Genomic DNA, 16,212 nt, shown 5'->3' with positions numbered 1-16,212 from the left:
ACCAGAAATGAACACCTTCTCATTTTCCTTTTCAGGTAGAGATGATCTTCAAAATGAAGTCTCTGGAAAATGTTCGGTTCTCTGCAGGAACTACAAAAATGGAAGGAAAGAACATCTTCAAAACAACATTGTTGTGGAAGTGTGTTTACAACTAACTGATACCGTTGACGGTTTTGTTTTCGTTTTAACTAATAAAACACTTTAAGAAGATTGTATTTATGGTCAAAGGAAACTGGACTAACCATGCGGCCGAAGACTTTTCCCGCCACGACCTACTCTGGGAACAGCCGGCAGCGGCTGCAGGAGATCCGCGAGGGGCTGAAGCAACCGCCCAAGACCCCCGCCCCGGGGCCGCCTGCGGGGCCGGGCAGTGACGCCGCCCTGGGCGCCAAGGCCCTGGGGGGCAAGGACGCGGCCAGGCAGCAGCAGACGAGGACAGCCCCGAAGTTCGGGCCTTACCAGAAAGCCCTGAGGGAAATCAGATACTCCTTGCTGCCCTTTGCTAATGAATCGGGCCCTTCGGCCGCTGCAGAAGTCAACCGACAAATGCTGCAGGAACTGGTGGACGCGGGCTGTGACCAGGTGGGTGGACGCTCCCGGGAGGCTGCCCAGCTGGGGTGCAGAGGAGACCAGCAGAGGTCCCTGGAGAGGGGTTTCTAGGCTACAAACCCGAGGCCCTTTCTGCGTCCCGTTGCACTGTTTTCCGCCTTCTCTCCAAAACCATCTTGTTAGCTGCTTTCCTTTTCAGGCAAGATCCAGAGATTTCTCACCTCTCCTGAGGTTGTGTCACGTGCGCTTTCTGTCCTGTCCCTGTGAGGATGGGAAGGCTTTCCCACGTAGCCCTCTCCTTGGGGTTTATTTGGCTTATTCTGAGCTGTCATGGGGAAGAGACTGGCTTCCTTGAACTTGTGTTTGGTTCGTGCATTTTTTAACTCAGCTAAGGGGAAGGTTGGTTAACATGAGTTGGCTCTTTGCCTCTGTGTTCTCCTCTTTTAAAGGGTAGCATCTATGCTATTAGAGGAGACGTAACTATGTGAAGGGAATGAGAAAGACTAGAAAATAAAAAGCTTGAGAAATCATCAAAATGGTGGCAACACAGTCTGACTTCTCACTGCTTAAGAATAAAGGCCAGTTAATGGAGGAGACATCAATTACACAGAAACACACACGGGTGCCGTGCGTTTACGATCTTGTGCTGTTCACGTGGCTGAATAAAGTCCGAACCGAGAGGCAGGACCATATAAAATGGAGCTCATGTCCAACCAGGTAAAAACGTGTCCGTGACATGTAACTAGTAAAAATGTAACTGTCTTATGAAATGGCTTCTGAAAGCAAGCGCTGTATCACCACCTGTCGTGTGAAAGTCAGAGCTGCATGAACGTGGAAATAGACCAGGCACGTCTGCCGCCTTGCAAACTGAGTAGGATTTCATGCGCAGAGCACATCAGGATGGCTTGAGCACTTCTAGTTTCTTAGAAACAGCCTAACTATGTACTCCTGGCCTCACAGTCACGGGAACTGGGAGGAAAGAGAAACAACGCCCTCTTTTATTTCCAAAAGCTACCTCAGCCCTCTTATAGTTTCTTACCGGAGAACTTACATTTCTCAGATGATCTGTTTGGGAAACTAGTGGCGCTGTTTTGTGGGGCTTCCTTGACCCTTCGGGATGTGCTGGGATTGACCCGGGTAACGAGCTGCTTTCGTGAAGCCCAGGCTGTGAATAGCGGGTGCAGAGGGTTAGCAGTGTCGAGCTGACAGCACAGCCACGGCCTTTCTCTCTGTGAAAATATGAAGCTGTCCCCTGACCAACAGAACTTGATGCTTTTGAAGATAGGATGGAGCCGTCCCAGGGAAATAGTGGGTGAGACTGCAGATACTCAGCCCAGTAACAAAGCTGAAAACCTTCTGTAAATCACTTGCAAACAAAAGAGGTAATCAGAGCCGCTGTTCTTGCAGTTGTGATAAAAACAAACAAATCAGGCAAATGATCCAGGATACAGGTGGGATCTCATTGTGGTAAAATCCATTCGTGATCATTACAGTGCAAGAAATAATGAAGCTGGTGCCATTTATAGTAAAACACAAAGATGGTAAAATTAAGGATCGGGACACCCATAAGTTCCCATCAACATTTAATTTATGTTAATTGCTAGTAGAAAAGACTCTTTACCCTTTTAATGCTCCTGAAATAATCCGTCAGTTTGGTGTATAGTGTTACTTTATGACTTAAAACAACTCTGCCTTCTCTCTGACCCTCCAACTCAGACTTTTTCTGGCCTGCTTAGGGGGTACATTTGCTTTCAGAGAATTCTGGTTGGAAAGTCATTATGTGAACCCAAATAATGTGAGAAAAAGATCAGCAGTACCTCTAGAGTTGTGAGTCTTGGATAAAGCAGCTGATTAGAATTCCCGTGTAACAGGTATAGAGAATTCCTGTTGGTGTAGCTTTTCCCCTTGTCTCCTATTGTATTTCCTTTTAATTTAGGTTCAGTTTTGTTTTCTTATATTTTGAGTTTAAATGCCATTTTAACCCTATATTTATAAGAATGGCAATAAACTCCCAGTTTTCCCAAGGTCTTATAGGTCCTTGTTGGTGATAACACACTTTTATGTGCAGTGTTTTATCTATTCCATGTGCACACACATTTTTTTCCCCATTTTATTGGGACTCTGATTCAGTTTCTGGAAAAAAGTAAAAGACTGTTCACTGCGTAATGGTATAATGTATGTCAAACGATGTAATGTTCATAAATCTTTTGCACATAAATCACTAAAGACTTATGAAAATTTCTATAGGGAAAACAAAGAGGCCAATAGGTTAATATTTCTTAAGGAAGGAGCTGTTCTTTAAATATAGATTTAAGGAATTGGAAAGATACGTTTTTGATTATGAGCATCCTGCTTTGTTTCATTGGGTAGTCTCTTATTAGCACAAGTGATGATTTAAATTTAGCTTTTACTTTATCTTTCTTATAAAATTTAGTTTCACTTTTTCTTTTAATCTTTATGGTCCCAAACGACCATATTACCAGGTGTTCCCTCTTTTTCTTCCTGGTGCAGTTTTAAAAACGGCTAATTCAGATTTGCAGCGATGTTAATACGTGTGACATTGCTGCTTCTCGGAAGCACTGATTTGTATTCGCCTGCTGCATTGTGGCGGGTTAGCGCAGGTAGGGTACCCTTGGGACGGGCCTGCAGCCCTTGGGGCTCCTCGGAGTCTGTGTTGGGGCCTTGGGAGAGCAAGGATGCCCATGGCTCCTGGGCCCTTACAGCAGCTGAGCGTTCCATCACGGTGTGTCCCCAGAGGGGGACTTAGGTGAGGAATTTCTTTCAGATGGGAGTCCTGGGACTTGTTCGTGCTTTTTCCCTGTGGATGACCTGTGTCCTGACCCTCCCCGGCCTCCCTCCTTGCTCTGCCGTGGGCGGTGCTGAGTCCAGGGCTGTGGCCTGGCGCGGCTGTGTTCCCCTGGTCCCGAATTTCTCTGTTGTTATAATTTTCCTAATCCTGACTTAATCCAGTTTTCCTCACTTTATTGTATGTGTTTAAGTGATTAAAATCTTTAACTAAATGCAGGTAGGAAGAAATGTAAACAAACAAATCGATTTATTATGCCCAACTCGGCCTGAGGAAGAAAGCCAGTGGTCCGGAACCCGAGCACAGCAGCAAGTAGGCTGGGGTGATTTGGTCAGTAGGAAAAGGGAGAGAATTCTTGGCATCCTCAAGCCAAAAAGTGCCGAAGAATCACGTTTCTCAGCCCATCATACAGGGTTCTCCTTGACCCAGGTCCTTTTGCAGAGGCCGTGGCGCTGGGCGTGCTGCTGTCACGGGAAGGACAGGCCGTGGTGGTGGCTGTGACCGTGTGTCCCCGCGCTGCTCTGAGACCGCGTGGCAGCGGTCAGAGCGGGTTCCAGTTGCGACCCCAGTGACTCGGGCTCCCCCCGCCCCGGCCGCGCTTGCCCAGCCCCCCTTCCCCCGGACAAGCTCACGCTGGGGTTCTGTGGACGTGTCACACTGTGTCGGCGGTGATGCCATCTCCCCTCATCCCCGTCTGGATCAGCTCTCCTCCTGCAGGAACCCTGGTTCTTGCCTCCGGGTTTGAGCCGACCCTGGTCAGACCGCCAGGCTCCGTTGTTTCTTCTTTTTTTCTTTCTGGCTGCACTGCACGGCATGTGGAACTTCCCCGACCGGGGATCGAACCCCTGTCCCCTGCACTGGAAGTGCGCAGTCTTAACCACTGGACCTGCAGGAGAGTCCCGGGGTCCGTTGTTTCTAACTCGTAGGCCCATGGTTGGCCGCCCCTCTCGGGGCTGGACCCGCGAGTGTGCCCCTTGAGCGCGCCCCGTGTGCCCTGGAGGCCCCGCGTGGCCATGGGGCTGTGCCCCTCATTCGGCAGGAGCAGTGATGGTGGGAAACGCACGCTTTGCAGAGAGGATTCCGGGCGCTGGTCCACTAAACTGTCCTTCAAGTCTCAGGCACTGGCACAGACAGAAGCACAGCTCTGCCTCGCCGTCCGTTATCAGGAAAGGGCCAGGGGGGACCCTGAGGGGCGCTGATGCGAGGCTGCCATCCCGCGTCCTGGTGACAGGTGGCCTCGGGTGGTCTCACTCTAAGGCCGGGGTTTTGCTAATGAGGGAGATGCAGGGATTCAGGTGACTTGTATGTTTCCTCCTCTTCCTCTGGAAAGGGGACTGGTGTTCAGGGTTGTCACTGCCCGGAAATATTAACAAGAGCAGGAGGAAAAGAGAAACATTTGAGTTGAGGAACGTCAGTCCTGTAACAGGAAACTGTCTTAACAATGACTGTGGGTGTAGCAGGCTTTGCCTTTTCCCCCTCTTTTTTTTCTTTGCTTTTTTTTGATTTTCAAATTAATTTCGGCCCTGCCGAAAGATAAACTATACCTTTCTAAATAGGATTTAGAGTTACTTTCACAAGACACAAGCAAATCATACCTTTGTGTCGTACCTTCCCCCAGCCTTCCCCAGGTTATTAAAGTAGCGTGTGTTCATTGCATACTTTTGGAAAATACAGAAAAGTATAAAGAGAAAATAAAAATTGCCTGCAATTATATCAGCCCAGATATGACCACTCTGAACATTTTGGTATAAAAGTGGCCAAATTTTTTTTCTAGTTAAAGGAAGTTAAGGGAAGTTATCGAGGAGCGACGTGCCCAGGGTGACAGGTAGAAGAAAAAGGCTGATCACAAAGCAGCACGTACAATATGATCCCAGTTCTTCTGCTGCAGAAATACACGCGTTGACTCTCTCCCTGCTCCTTCCCGCTCAGCTCTCCCGCCAGGCCCGTGACCGCAGGGCTCCTCTCCCCAGCTGTTCCCCGCACAGAACCCTCCGAGCAGTCACTCTGGAAAGGAAAGATCCTGTCCTTTCCCTCCGGAAACCTTCCCACTGTGCTGGGGACGAGTTCTTGGCCTCAGGTCCCGTCCTTTCCCGCGGTCGGCGCCCTGGCCCCGCCGGCTGGGTGGCCTCTTCTCAGGCTTCCCAACTCCAGCCCCCCCTTGCCTGGGTGATGCCCTCTCCTCTTCGGAGGCTTGTCTTAGTGTCATGGATTCAGAAAAGCCTTTTCTGATCCCCGGTCTAAATTGGAACCCCCTGTTTTCGTTCTTTCATTACGGTGGAAGTTCCCTCCGTGGCGTTCATCAGAATTTGTTTCTATGTGTGTAGTTGTGTATTTTGTTCAGTAACCGTCTCTCCCTTCAGGTTTCAGACCCGTGAAGCAGTGGCTTTGTTCTGGTCACCATCCTCTAGGCCCTAAAACTGTGCAAACCCTCAGAAGTGAAGGGATAAAGGTTTCATCATAAACATTTTTGTTTGTAACATCTGTGTTACATTCCATTGTTCAAACAGATGTTCTGTAATTTATTGTAAATAACTGGTGTTAAAAGGTAAACCGAGGCATAGTAAACATTTTAAGAGTTTATTTGAGCAAAACTCTGAGTTGGACAGCACCAAGTTGGAAGTGTTAGGAGCTCCAGTGACCAGGCAGGGGACAGGGAAGCAGGAGGTGCCGCTGAGCTGCAGCGAGGCCTGGCCGCCGCGAGGGGCGCTGTTTCGGGCTCGTGCCCCGGCTGACGTGGCGTCAAACCACGCGGGGCTCGCGGCCTCCTCGTCTGAGCAGCTCAGCGCTGGCGATGAACAGCCTTCTGCGGGAATCATAACGGATTTCACTGGTTTCCCGGGAATACATTTTAGAAATGGAATTACTAGGGCAAGTGATAAGAGCCTTTTTATAGTTTTTATTTGCGTCGCCACATTTCTTGAGAAGTGTTTAAATTGCACTTACGCTTTCAACCCTTCCGGCAATGAATGAGATCTGTCTTGGACTCATCCCTGACCAGAGCCTCTCCTTCAGTCATTGTTTAATGAACACTTGCCCTGATGCCTGCTATTTTTTCCTCCTAAGTACCCTTCACATCTCTGTGTTTTCCGTGCTAACACCCTGCCCTTCCCTAGATTCTCCTGAGAAGTCCCCCGACCCGCATTCCTCCTGGTGGCCTTTTCCTGGAATGCGGCCGCAGCCACCCCCTTGGGAGCCGCTGCCCTTCCTCATCCGACCCCGTCCTTTCTCTCGTTGCCAGGCACACCCGCCTGCCCCGGCCGTATCCCCCTCCTTACACCCGCCTGCCCCGGCCGTATCCCCCTCCTTACACGCCGGCGGCCTCCAGGCCGAGTAACTGCCCCGCACGCACTGTCCGTCCTCCCGCTGGGGCCTCCCCGGCAGCCCCGCTGCATCCCACCCCCCCAAGGCCCGCTCCTTCCGTGGTCCATCGTGTGGCCTCCTTGGGCAGTGGGTTCCCGCACGAGCCGCGTTCTCCCTTCCCTGAATCCCCGTTTCCATCAGGACCCCCCAGGCAACCGTGGTGGCTTACACGGGGTCTTAGGGATTTGCTGGCCCAGCTGGCACGTTTCGCAGGCGAATTCGCTGAGAACCCACAACAGTGGAAGGAATCGGTGAAATTAAACATGGATCAGTGGACGTCACACAACCAAAAGCATAGAAAAGATTGAAGAGAAGTAAACAGAATCTCAGCGGCCTGTGGCACAATTCCGAGGGGTCCAGGATGTGTGACGTGTGTGAACTGAAATCCCTGAAGGAGGAAGGGACAGAAAAACATCTGAAGCAGTAATGGCTGAAAACTTCCCAAATCTGGTGAAAACTTGCAGGTACAGGCAGATCTCAATAAAACGAGGCTTTGCTTTGTCGCGGCTCACGCACCGGGGGGTGGGGCTTAAGTGCAGGTACCACTGACCCCTGAACGACTTGGATTTGAACTTCACAGGGCCACTTATCCACAGATTTTCTTCAGAAAATGTGTCCCACACACCCTGGTTGGTTGAATCCGCGGACGGCCAATTGTACAGCTGTGCACGGGTTCTCGGCTGTGTGGGCAGTTGAAACCCCTAACCAACCCCCATTGCTCCGGGTCCGCTGTAGCAAGGGTCCTATATTCTTCCTGACACAACTAGAAATCAACATTTAAGTAGTTGTGGTAAGTTAAAAACGCATGTTGCTGCCTTTAGAGCAATCACTAAAACACAGTTGGAGGAGACAGCGCTACAGAGTCAGTGAGGAATTAAAGCGAATGACTAAAGCAGCATTTGATGAACGTGGAAGGAGCCGGGGAGGGAGGAGCGGAAGAGTGAAAACCAGGTGGGTCAGTAGGAATGCAGACCTAATAAAGCCATAGTGATCATCACCCTCGATGCCTAAGGGATTAAGCACTCCAGTCAAAGGGCAGAGACTGTCACACTGAATAAAAAAGCAAGATCCACCTCTATCCCGTCTGCAAGGCACACCTGTTACAAGGACAAGGCCACAAAGAGACTGAAAGCCAAAGTCTGGGGGAAATGTCTGCCCTGCAGACCGTAAACATAAAGTAGATGTGGTGGCGCCGTTGAAATCAGACAGTACCCTTCAAGGTGAGTGTTACTTGAGACAGAGGGACACAATAATAAAAGGCCAGTACGTCAGGATGGTGTACCAGGGAGAACACACCTGAAGGCAAAGCTTCAGGCTCTCTGGGGTGATGTGTGCCACGCGCGAGCTAAAAGGAGCAATAGACAAATCCACGGTCGCACGTGGAGGGCTTCACCTGGCTCTGCCGTGGTCGTCGGAGCGGCAGACGAGGATGGGTGGGATGCAGGACACGCAGCTCCGCGTCCCTCCCGCCTGGAGCGTCGTGCCGGGGTCCTTCCTCCGCGCTGAGGGTGGGCGGCCCCGCCCCCCGTGAATCAGCCGGCCACGCACATGTAGTGATTCTAGACACTGACGGGAACAGTGTCGAGGCCCGAACTGGGTAGGTCAGTAGTTTTGATCCCGACCCAATAAAAACCAGACAGGGTTTCAGGGTGCTGTGCCTCCCGTCACGGACAGAGCTGAACACCCGAATGACCCTACGTCTGGGGAGGTGCTGAAAGGCACTTGCTGAACGAGAAGGTGCCACCAGCTTGGGCGCCTTCCCTCTGAAGATGCCTTGCATGGTGTTCCCGCAGGTGCGCCCGTGCTGGCTCCCTGACACCAACAGAAACTTCTCCGTCAGTGTACTTGAATTCTAGGTCATTCACGGTGCAGAACTCACCGGGAGTAGTAAATAGTAGCTTAGACGTATAGGAATACTGACGTAGTTGATAAGTTAAATACATAAAAATCCATGAATCAAAAAGCAAAACAGAATGAGACGGTCCGTCAGTGGGCAGCCGCAGCCTGCCGGGTTCTGCAGTGGGCGCCCGGTGGGCCCGGCGGAGGCTCCCAGGCCGTTACTGCCCGTGGGGGGCACCTGCGCTGCCCCTGGCGGCTCGTCTGAGTTGAAGTCTGCGCTGAGCCCGATACACGCCTGATTTGGAGGACTTCGTGCAAAAAAGAGAATGTAAGATATCTCTGTACCTTTAACATTGATTGCACTTGGAAGAGACATATGGGAGTAAATAACGTATTAACACTAATTCCACTTTTACCTTTTTCTTCTTAAATGTGGCTACAAGAAAATGAAAGTTCCTCTGTGGCCCGCGTTAGCTTTCTGTCGGGCAGTGGTCAGTTGTGCCAGTGAAGGCAGGCGGTCGAACCCTCGCTCACTCCCTGCCCAGACCTCGTGCACTAGAAATGTCAACCAGCTTGGAAAGGGCAACTCATACTTTCATGACTATTATAGGTGTATTGTTTTCAAAATCGTAATTTACGTTCGTTATAGAACATCCTAGACATTGTAGATGAAAATGAAAGCAGCTGAAAATCTTACCTCTGAAAGACAGCCACTGATAAGATTACGGTTTTAACATCAATATTTTGATAGATAAGCACTTTCAGTCTTTTGTGTGTGTGTGTGTGTGTGTGTGTGTGTGTGTACTTTATTTATTTATTTATTTCATCTGCGCGCAGGTTTTCTCTAGTTGAGGCGAGAGGGGGCTACTCTTTGTCGCGGTGCGCAGGCTTCTCATTGCAGTGGCTTCTCTTGTTGTGGAGCACGGGCTCTAGGTGTGTGGGCTTCAGTAGTTGTGGCACGTGGGCTCTAGAGCGCAGGCTCAGTAGTTGTGGTGCACGGGCTTAGTTGCTATGCGGCATGTGGGATCGTCCCGGACCAGGGCTCGAATCCGTGTCCCCTGCAGTAGCAGGCGGATTCTTAACCACTGTGCCACCAGGAAAGTCCTATATGTATGTATTTTACAAGAAAACAACTTTTTGATTTTTACTAAAGGCTTTAGGTTTATCATCCCATGAATTGCTGCTTCTTTCCGTATACTGGTTCTTTTTCTTCTTGTGTTTAAGTCTGTTCATGTTTTTTCACAGTTGAATATTGAACTTTTCTCTGTGCAGGTGTGTACCTCGCTGTGGCATCCCCACAGGATGCCAAGATACTTGCTTTGTTTTTTCCAAAGTCCCCCGATTCTTTTTTTTCGTAGCCAGTAGCACAGAATGTGTCATTAACTGGACCTCTGTCCCATCCTTTTGGAACCCTCAGATCTTGTTTCACTGTCGGTCCTCCATTTCACAACTCAGGAGCCCCGTGTTCCTGTTGAGGGTGGCAGGCTTCCCGCCCGCAGGTGCTGTCGGGTGAGCAGCTGATCCTGAGCGAACCCGGTCCCCGCCGCGGGCACCGCGCGAGGCCGGGCTCTGCGAAGCAGGGCTCGCGGACTGGACCCTGATGCTTTATTTCTTGTGCAGTTGTGTTTTATTCTGCCCCACACGGTGTCTTACCCATTTTTTAAAACGTCTGCTGCCAGTTTTTAAAAATCAGGAGCTTTCACATTATAATTTTGGAAACAACCTAAATGTCCATCGACAGATGAATGGATAAAGAAGATGTGGTACATATACACAATGGAATATTAACCATGAAAAAGAATGAAATAATGCCATTTGCAGCAACATGGATGTAATTAGATATTACCATATTAAATGAAGTTAAGTCAGAAAGAGAAAGACATATCATATCGCTTATATGTGGAATCTAATTTTTTAAAAAGATACAAATGAACTTATTTACAGAACAGAAACAGTCTTACAGATATCGAAGAAAATCTTATGGTTACCAAAGGGGAAACATGGGAGGAGGGATAAAATAGGAGGCTGGGATTGACATACACACAGTGCTATATATAAAATAGACAATCAACAAGGACCCACTGTATAGCACAGGGAACTCTACTCAGTATTCTGTGATAACCTATATGAGAAAAGAATCTGTAAGGAATGTATATATGTATATGTATAGCTGAATCACTTTGCTGTACACCTGACACTAACACAACATGGTAAATCAACTCTACTCCAGTAAAATTAAAAAAAAAAAAAAAAAGATTGCCTAAATGGGGAATACCAAACACCAGCCATTGGCAAGGCATCCAGCTGAAGAGTAAAAAGGGGAATTTTTATTACTTTTTTTTTTTTTTTTTTTTTTTTTTTAAATAAAGCATCAATTCTTTTTTTTAAATAGTATATTAATTTGTGACCTATATTATTTTATTTATTTATTTTTGGCTGTGTTGGGTCTTCGTTTCTGTGCGAGGGCTTTCTCTAGTTGCGGCAAGCGGGGGCCACTCTTCATCGCGGTGCGCGGGCCTCTCACTATCGTGGCCTCTCTTGTTGCGGAGCACAGGCTCCAGACGCGCAGGCTCAGTAGTTGTGGCTCACGGGCCTAGTTGCTCCGCGGCATGTGGGATTTTCCCAGACCAGGGCTCGAACCCGTGTCCCCTGCATTAGCAGGCAGATTCTCAACCACTGCGCCACCAGGGAAGCCCCCTATTACTTTTTTTTTAATATATGATGAAGATAATAGATGTGTCCCAGAAAAAGTCATTGTTTCTTTGAAAGCAGAGCCTCGACGCTTTTTTCTCCCACCACAGAGTATCTGGAAAATCCCTTTGTGAGCAAAGTGAGGCTCTTCTGTTCTCAGTCAGGGCGAGTAACTCTCTAGCAGCTCCAGTTTCTCAAAAACACGTGCGTGAAGGCTGTGGAAACACTCTCCTCTCTGGAGTGACTTGTGTTTGTGTCTGTGACACCCCTGGTCTCTCCCCTGCTTGCCGACCAGCCCGTAGAAGCCGTCCTCTGACTCGGTCTGCTTAGAGCCGAGCTGTGGGGCGGGGGTGGGGGGGTGGGGTGGGGGGTCGCGGAGCTCCGGGCCGGGTCCCCGCTCCTCCGTGGTGTCTGTCCTCTTCCTCCTCACGTGGACGGACCCTCTCCCTTCACCCCGGTCGCCGCAGTGTCACTAGGTGAGGTCAGCTCTTCCGATTCGAGGACGAAAGTACAGGAGGCCCAGTGGAGGTTTTCACTCGCGGTCGTGGGGCTGAGCGGGCGGCCGGTCCGCACCCGGTGCTGCTCTGTGACCGGGGCCCGGGGCCCTGGGAGCACCCCTCCCGGGCCGGCTTCCCGGGGGCGGGAGGGAAGCGAGGAGCCGTGCCGGGCTGGAGGCCGAGCTGGAGCAGGGCCTGTTCTCTCTGGGACCCTGGGTGCGCGCAGCAGCCGCGCCTTTCCACGCTCTCCGTCCTGGAAACCGCTCACTTTCAGGGGCGGGCGGAATGGAACGCACCGCCCCACGCGCCCTCCTCCCAGACGGCGAATCAGGAAACACCTTTTCCTTCTGGAAGGATCGCGGGCACCTGCCCCTGGGCTGTGGCCCAAGGAGAATGAAGGGAAAGTAGAGCAAGCCTCGGACCCCTGTGGCCGCCTCTCAGGACCACGTGGCACCGGGGACACGCCGCGGGGCTGGTCTGGGTTCCAGAGGCGCAGTGCGGAGGGGAAGCCCGAGGCCTCCGGGTGGCAGGGGCCGGTCCTTGCTGACCTCGTGCAGCTGGGCCCAGGTGCCTCGTCTGTGCGCAGGTGTTTGTGGCCAGGAGGCCATGTCTGGACGGTCTGCGGTGAGTCCGGGCGCGGGCCTGGGGACGGAAACGCTCCTCCGGCCGCCCGCGGGGCCCCTTCCCCTGACACCCCCCTCTCAGGACTCTCCCCACGGCTCCAGGACCAGGAGGCGCCCGCAGTCCTGCCCCTGACGCACCGGGGAGCCGGACGCGCCTGGACCACAAGGTCCTCGCGGCTGATGGAGACGCCTGCCAGGCTTGCCCGTGTCACAGCGGAGTCGGTGTTGTGCTCCGGGGACGTTCTTTTACTTTTTGTTATTATTTTATTTTAGTAGAATTGCTTTACAATGTTGTGTTAGTTTTTGCTGTACAGTGAAGTCAATCAGCTATATGTGTGTATATATATATATATCCCCTCCCTCTTGGACCTCCCTCCCCCCCCGCCCCGCGGTCTCACCCATCTAGGTCATCACAGAGCACCGAGCTGAGCTCCCTGTGCTATGCCGCAGGTTCCCCCTAGCTATCTGTTTTACACGTGGTAGTGTATATATGTCAATCCCAATCTCCTGATTCATCCCACCCTCCCCTTCCCCCACTGTGTCCACAAGTCCATTCTCTACATCTGCGTCTCTATTCCTGCCCTGCAAATAGGTTCATCTGCACCATTTTTCTAATATTCCACGTACATGCGTTAATATACGGTATTTGTTTTTCTCTTTCTGACTTAACTTCACTCTGTGTGACAGACTCTAGGTCCATCCACATCTCTACAAATGACCCAGTTTCGTTCCTTTTTATGGCTGAGTAATATTCCACTGTATATATGTGCTACATCTTCTTTATCCATTCATCTGTCGATGGACACTTAGGTTGCTTCCATGTCCTGGCTATTGTAACTAGAGCTGCAGTGAACATTGTGGTACATGTCTCTTTTTGAATTATGGTTTTCTCAGGGTACATGCCCAGTAGTGGGATTGCTGGGTCGAACGGTAGCTCTATTTTTAGCTTTTTAAGGAACCTCCATACTGTTCTTCATACTGGCTGTATCAATTTACATTCCCACCAACAGTGCAGGAGGGTTCCCTTTTCTCCACACCCTCTGCAGCATCTGCTGTTCGTAGGTTTTTGATGCTGGCCGCTCTTGACCGGTGTGAGGCGACACCTGACGTATGTGGGGTTCTGTCTGGAAGGGGAGGAATGAACGGCCACCTGCCTCAACCCCTTCAGCACAGCCGGCGTCACTCACAAGAAAACCCACGTGTCCTGTTCTCCAGGAAAGTGTGCCAATGAGAAAACAAACAAGCTTAGTTTTCTGAGAGATTTAAAATATTTAATTAAAAACTCAAGCAACAAGACAACCTGGTCTCACTTTTCTAAATGTCCGATTCCTCTGTCGGCCGTGGCCGCTACTGTGCGGGCTGCCGCTCTGCGTACCAGGCACCACACAGGTGCTCACGGCAGGTGAGAAGAGGAGGAGGCAGGTGGGCTGCTGGACCTGCTTCCCGGGGTGGGGGGGGAACGAGATGCAGCGCTAACTTAATTGTCACAAAACAGACTCGTTCTTAGTGCAGTTCAGGTCGCTCCGCTGGAAAAGGAATGTTATTTGTGAATTTCTGAGGAAGGAGTTTTCATTTGGTTGAATCTGTAAAGTTAAGCCACTCAGCAAACTTTTTTTTGAGTGTCTCACTCCTCCTTCCTTGGCCCCAGGATGTTTGGCCTGTCGCTCAGATTAGACTTTCAGCCTGAGAGCAGCCGGCAGAGCTCGTGTCGCTGCTGGGCTGGCAGTCACGCCTCTCACCCAGGGACGGAGGGTGCGATGCCGCGGGGGTCTCGGCATCTCCATGCTGCCTGAGAGTTGCCAGAAAGCCGTCCTGGTGGGTGACTTTCAGGAAAGGAACCAGCATACGCTTTTCCTCCAGAAACGGCCATTCACAGGAGTCCTGGCCGAGGGATCGCGGCATTCATACTGCAGCGCTGGAGCCCCACACGGGGTGAGGTGGGCGGGCGGCTGTTTACCTGCCGGCCTCCCTCCTCTGGCTCTGGCCTCCCTCCTGTGGCTGCTGCCTCAGCGTCAGGCGTGTTTCAGGCAGAGAGTCTGTCTCCACCAGGTTTGGTGACGGCAGCTGCGTTACAGACCTCACCGCCTGTTCTAGTTTTCTAGAATTATTTTATCTGGTTTTTTTCCCCTAAATATTTAGCATTTTAATCCCACTTCCTTGTTTAATTTTAAAATGATCTAGTCACATTTAATGGAAGGACAAGAACGAGGACATTCCAGAGAGTAAATAAAAAGAACATTCCAACACAACTCGAAAGGGCACCTGTAAGACAGGGTTCTGTTCCGGCCTTTAACAAGGTCAGGGCTGTGTGTCACTTAGAGCCTTTCATTACCTTTCCTGCTTGTTTTAGAGCTTGTCTACAGAAAATCAGACTCTTTGCATGGATTTTGGAATCATAGCAAACACTGACTTTTGCTTCTATAAGGTGTACTAATAAGTATTCCCTGGAGCCCATTGCTGAGTCTAAGAAATGAGAATATTCTTCGGCATCAAGTCAGGGCGACTGCTCCCGTCCAGTTGGGACTGACCTGGTGAGTCCACAGCTCTGGAGAGAGTTCCTGGAGACCGCAGAGCAGCTCTGCTTCACCTGCCACCACAGCTGGGGGTTTAACTGGCCTGGGCAGCGTGTGGGAAGTGGGCAGTGAGACCCACGGGTGTGGGCCTCTTCCTGCCAGAGGGGGCACCTCCCTGTCACCCCTGCGTCCCCGCAGCCGAGACCGTGAAGCCGCTGACTCGAGCACTGCCAGTTGCTCTGTAACAGCTACAAGCGCTTTTTTTTTTTTTAATTGATTTGTTTATTTTTGGCTGTGTTAGGTCTTCGTTGCCGTGTGCGGTCTTTCTCTAGTTGCAGCAAGCAGAGCTACTCTTCGTTGTGCACGGGCTTCTCATTGCGGTGGCTTCTCTTGTTGCGGAGCACGGGCTCTAGGCATGCGGGCTTCAGTAGTTGTGGCACGCAGTCTCAGTAGTTGTGGCTCGCGGGCTCTAGAGTGCAGGCTCAGTAGTTGTGGCGCACGGGCTTAGTTGCTCCGCGGCATGTGGGATCTTCCCGGACCAGGGATCGAATCCGTGTCCCCTGCATTGGCAGGTGGATTCTTAACCACTGCGCCACCAGGGAAGCCCCGTTACAAGTGCTTTGAGCGCCTCTCCTTCCCACCTGGTCCTTGCTATCACTGTGGCTTTGGGTAAGTCGCTAATCCGTCTTACTCTCTCGGTTTCTGCAGCTGACACATGGCTGGCGGCATTCAGTTCTCGGGGTGATTGTGGCGGACAGGACGGGGCTTAGATGCAGGGCCCTCTGTCCACACATTCACTCCACAGGCCTTCCTGCTGCTCATTTCCTTACAAATCTGCCAACAGCCTGTACGTGCGACTCTCCAACAGGGGTGCTAATGGCATCTTCTAAGAGCATCGTTTTGAAGTGGGACCGCTGCTAGGTAGAAAGTTTGGCTGGAAGGTTTCCTAGTGGAGCTCCGGCAGGTATTGATGAAGCTTTCTGTCGTCTTTGGAACTCTTAACTCTGCAGCGGCCCAGATGTTTGAAATTCCTGGCCGAGGGCAGAGCTCCCATTGTACGGACCCGTCCCCGAGGTGGGTCAAAATAGCTGTTTTCTCAGAGAAAACAATCGTGTGCCTCCGAGCACGAGCACGTGTGCGGCTATTGTCTGGTGTTGAGTCTGCTGCCTGTGGGCACGTGACCAGCTGGAGAAAACAGGCCTCCCTGTAACGAGGAACATCCCTGCAGCAGTGTCACACGTGTCCGTGGAGGGTGGAGAGGACACGGGTTCTGACCCGCAGCCGGAGCTGACACACACGCACGGTCTCTAGAAGCCCGTCTCAATAGAGCCGAG

The 16,212-nt window shown here is 51.1% G+C and overlaps 1 protein-coding gene across 3 annotated transcripts in view; it reads left to right on the top strand.

Moving 5' to 3' along the window:
- LATS2 (large tumor suppressor kinase 2) overlaps nt 1-16,212 on the top strand; it is a 52,369-nt gene that overhangs the window by 14,138 nt on the left and 22,019 nt on the right. For all 3 annotated transcript variants that reach the window (XM_036831628.1, XM_036831626.1, XM_036831627.1), the window contains exon 2: nt 36-582. In XM_036831628.1, coding sequence (XP_036687523.1) covers nt 244-582 — 339 coding nt within the window. In that variant the 5' untranslated portion in view covers nt 36-243. The remainder of the gene's footprint in view (nt 1-35; nt 583-16,212) is intronic.

The sequence above is a fragment of the Balaenoptera musculus genome, chromosome 18 (genome assembly GCF_009873245.2).
Source record: "Balaenoptera musculus isolate JJ_BM4_2016_0621 chromosome 18, mBalMus1.pri.v3, whole genome shotgun sequence".
Lineage (NCBI taxonomy): Eukaryota > Metazoa > Chordata > Mammalia > Artiodactyla > Balaenopteridae > Balaenoptera > Balaenoptera musculus.
This window is presented reverse-complemented; position numbering and strand designations above follow the sequence as displayed.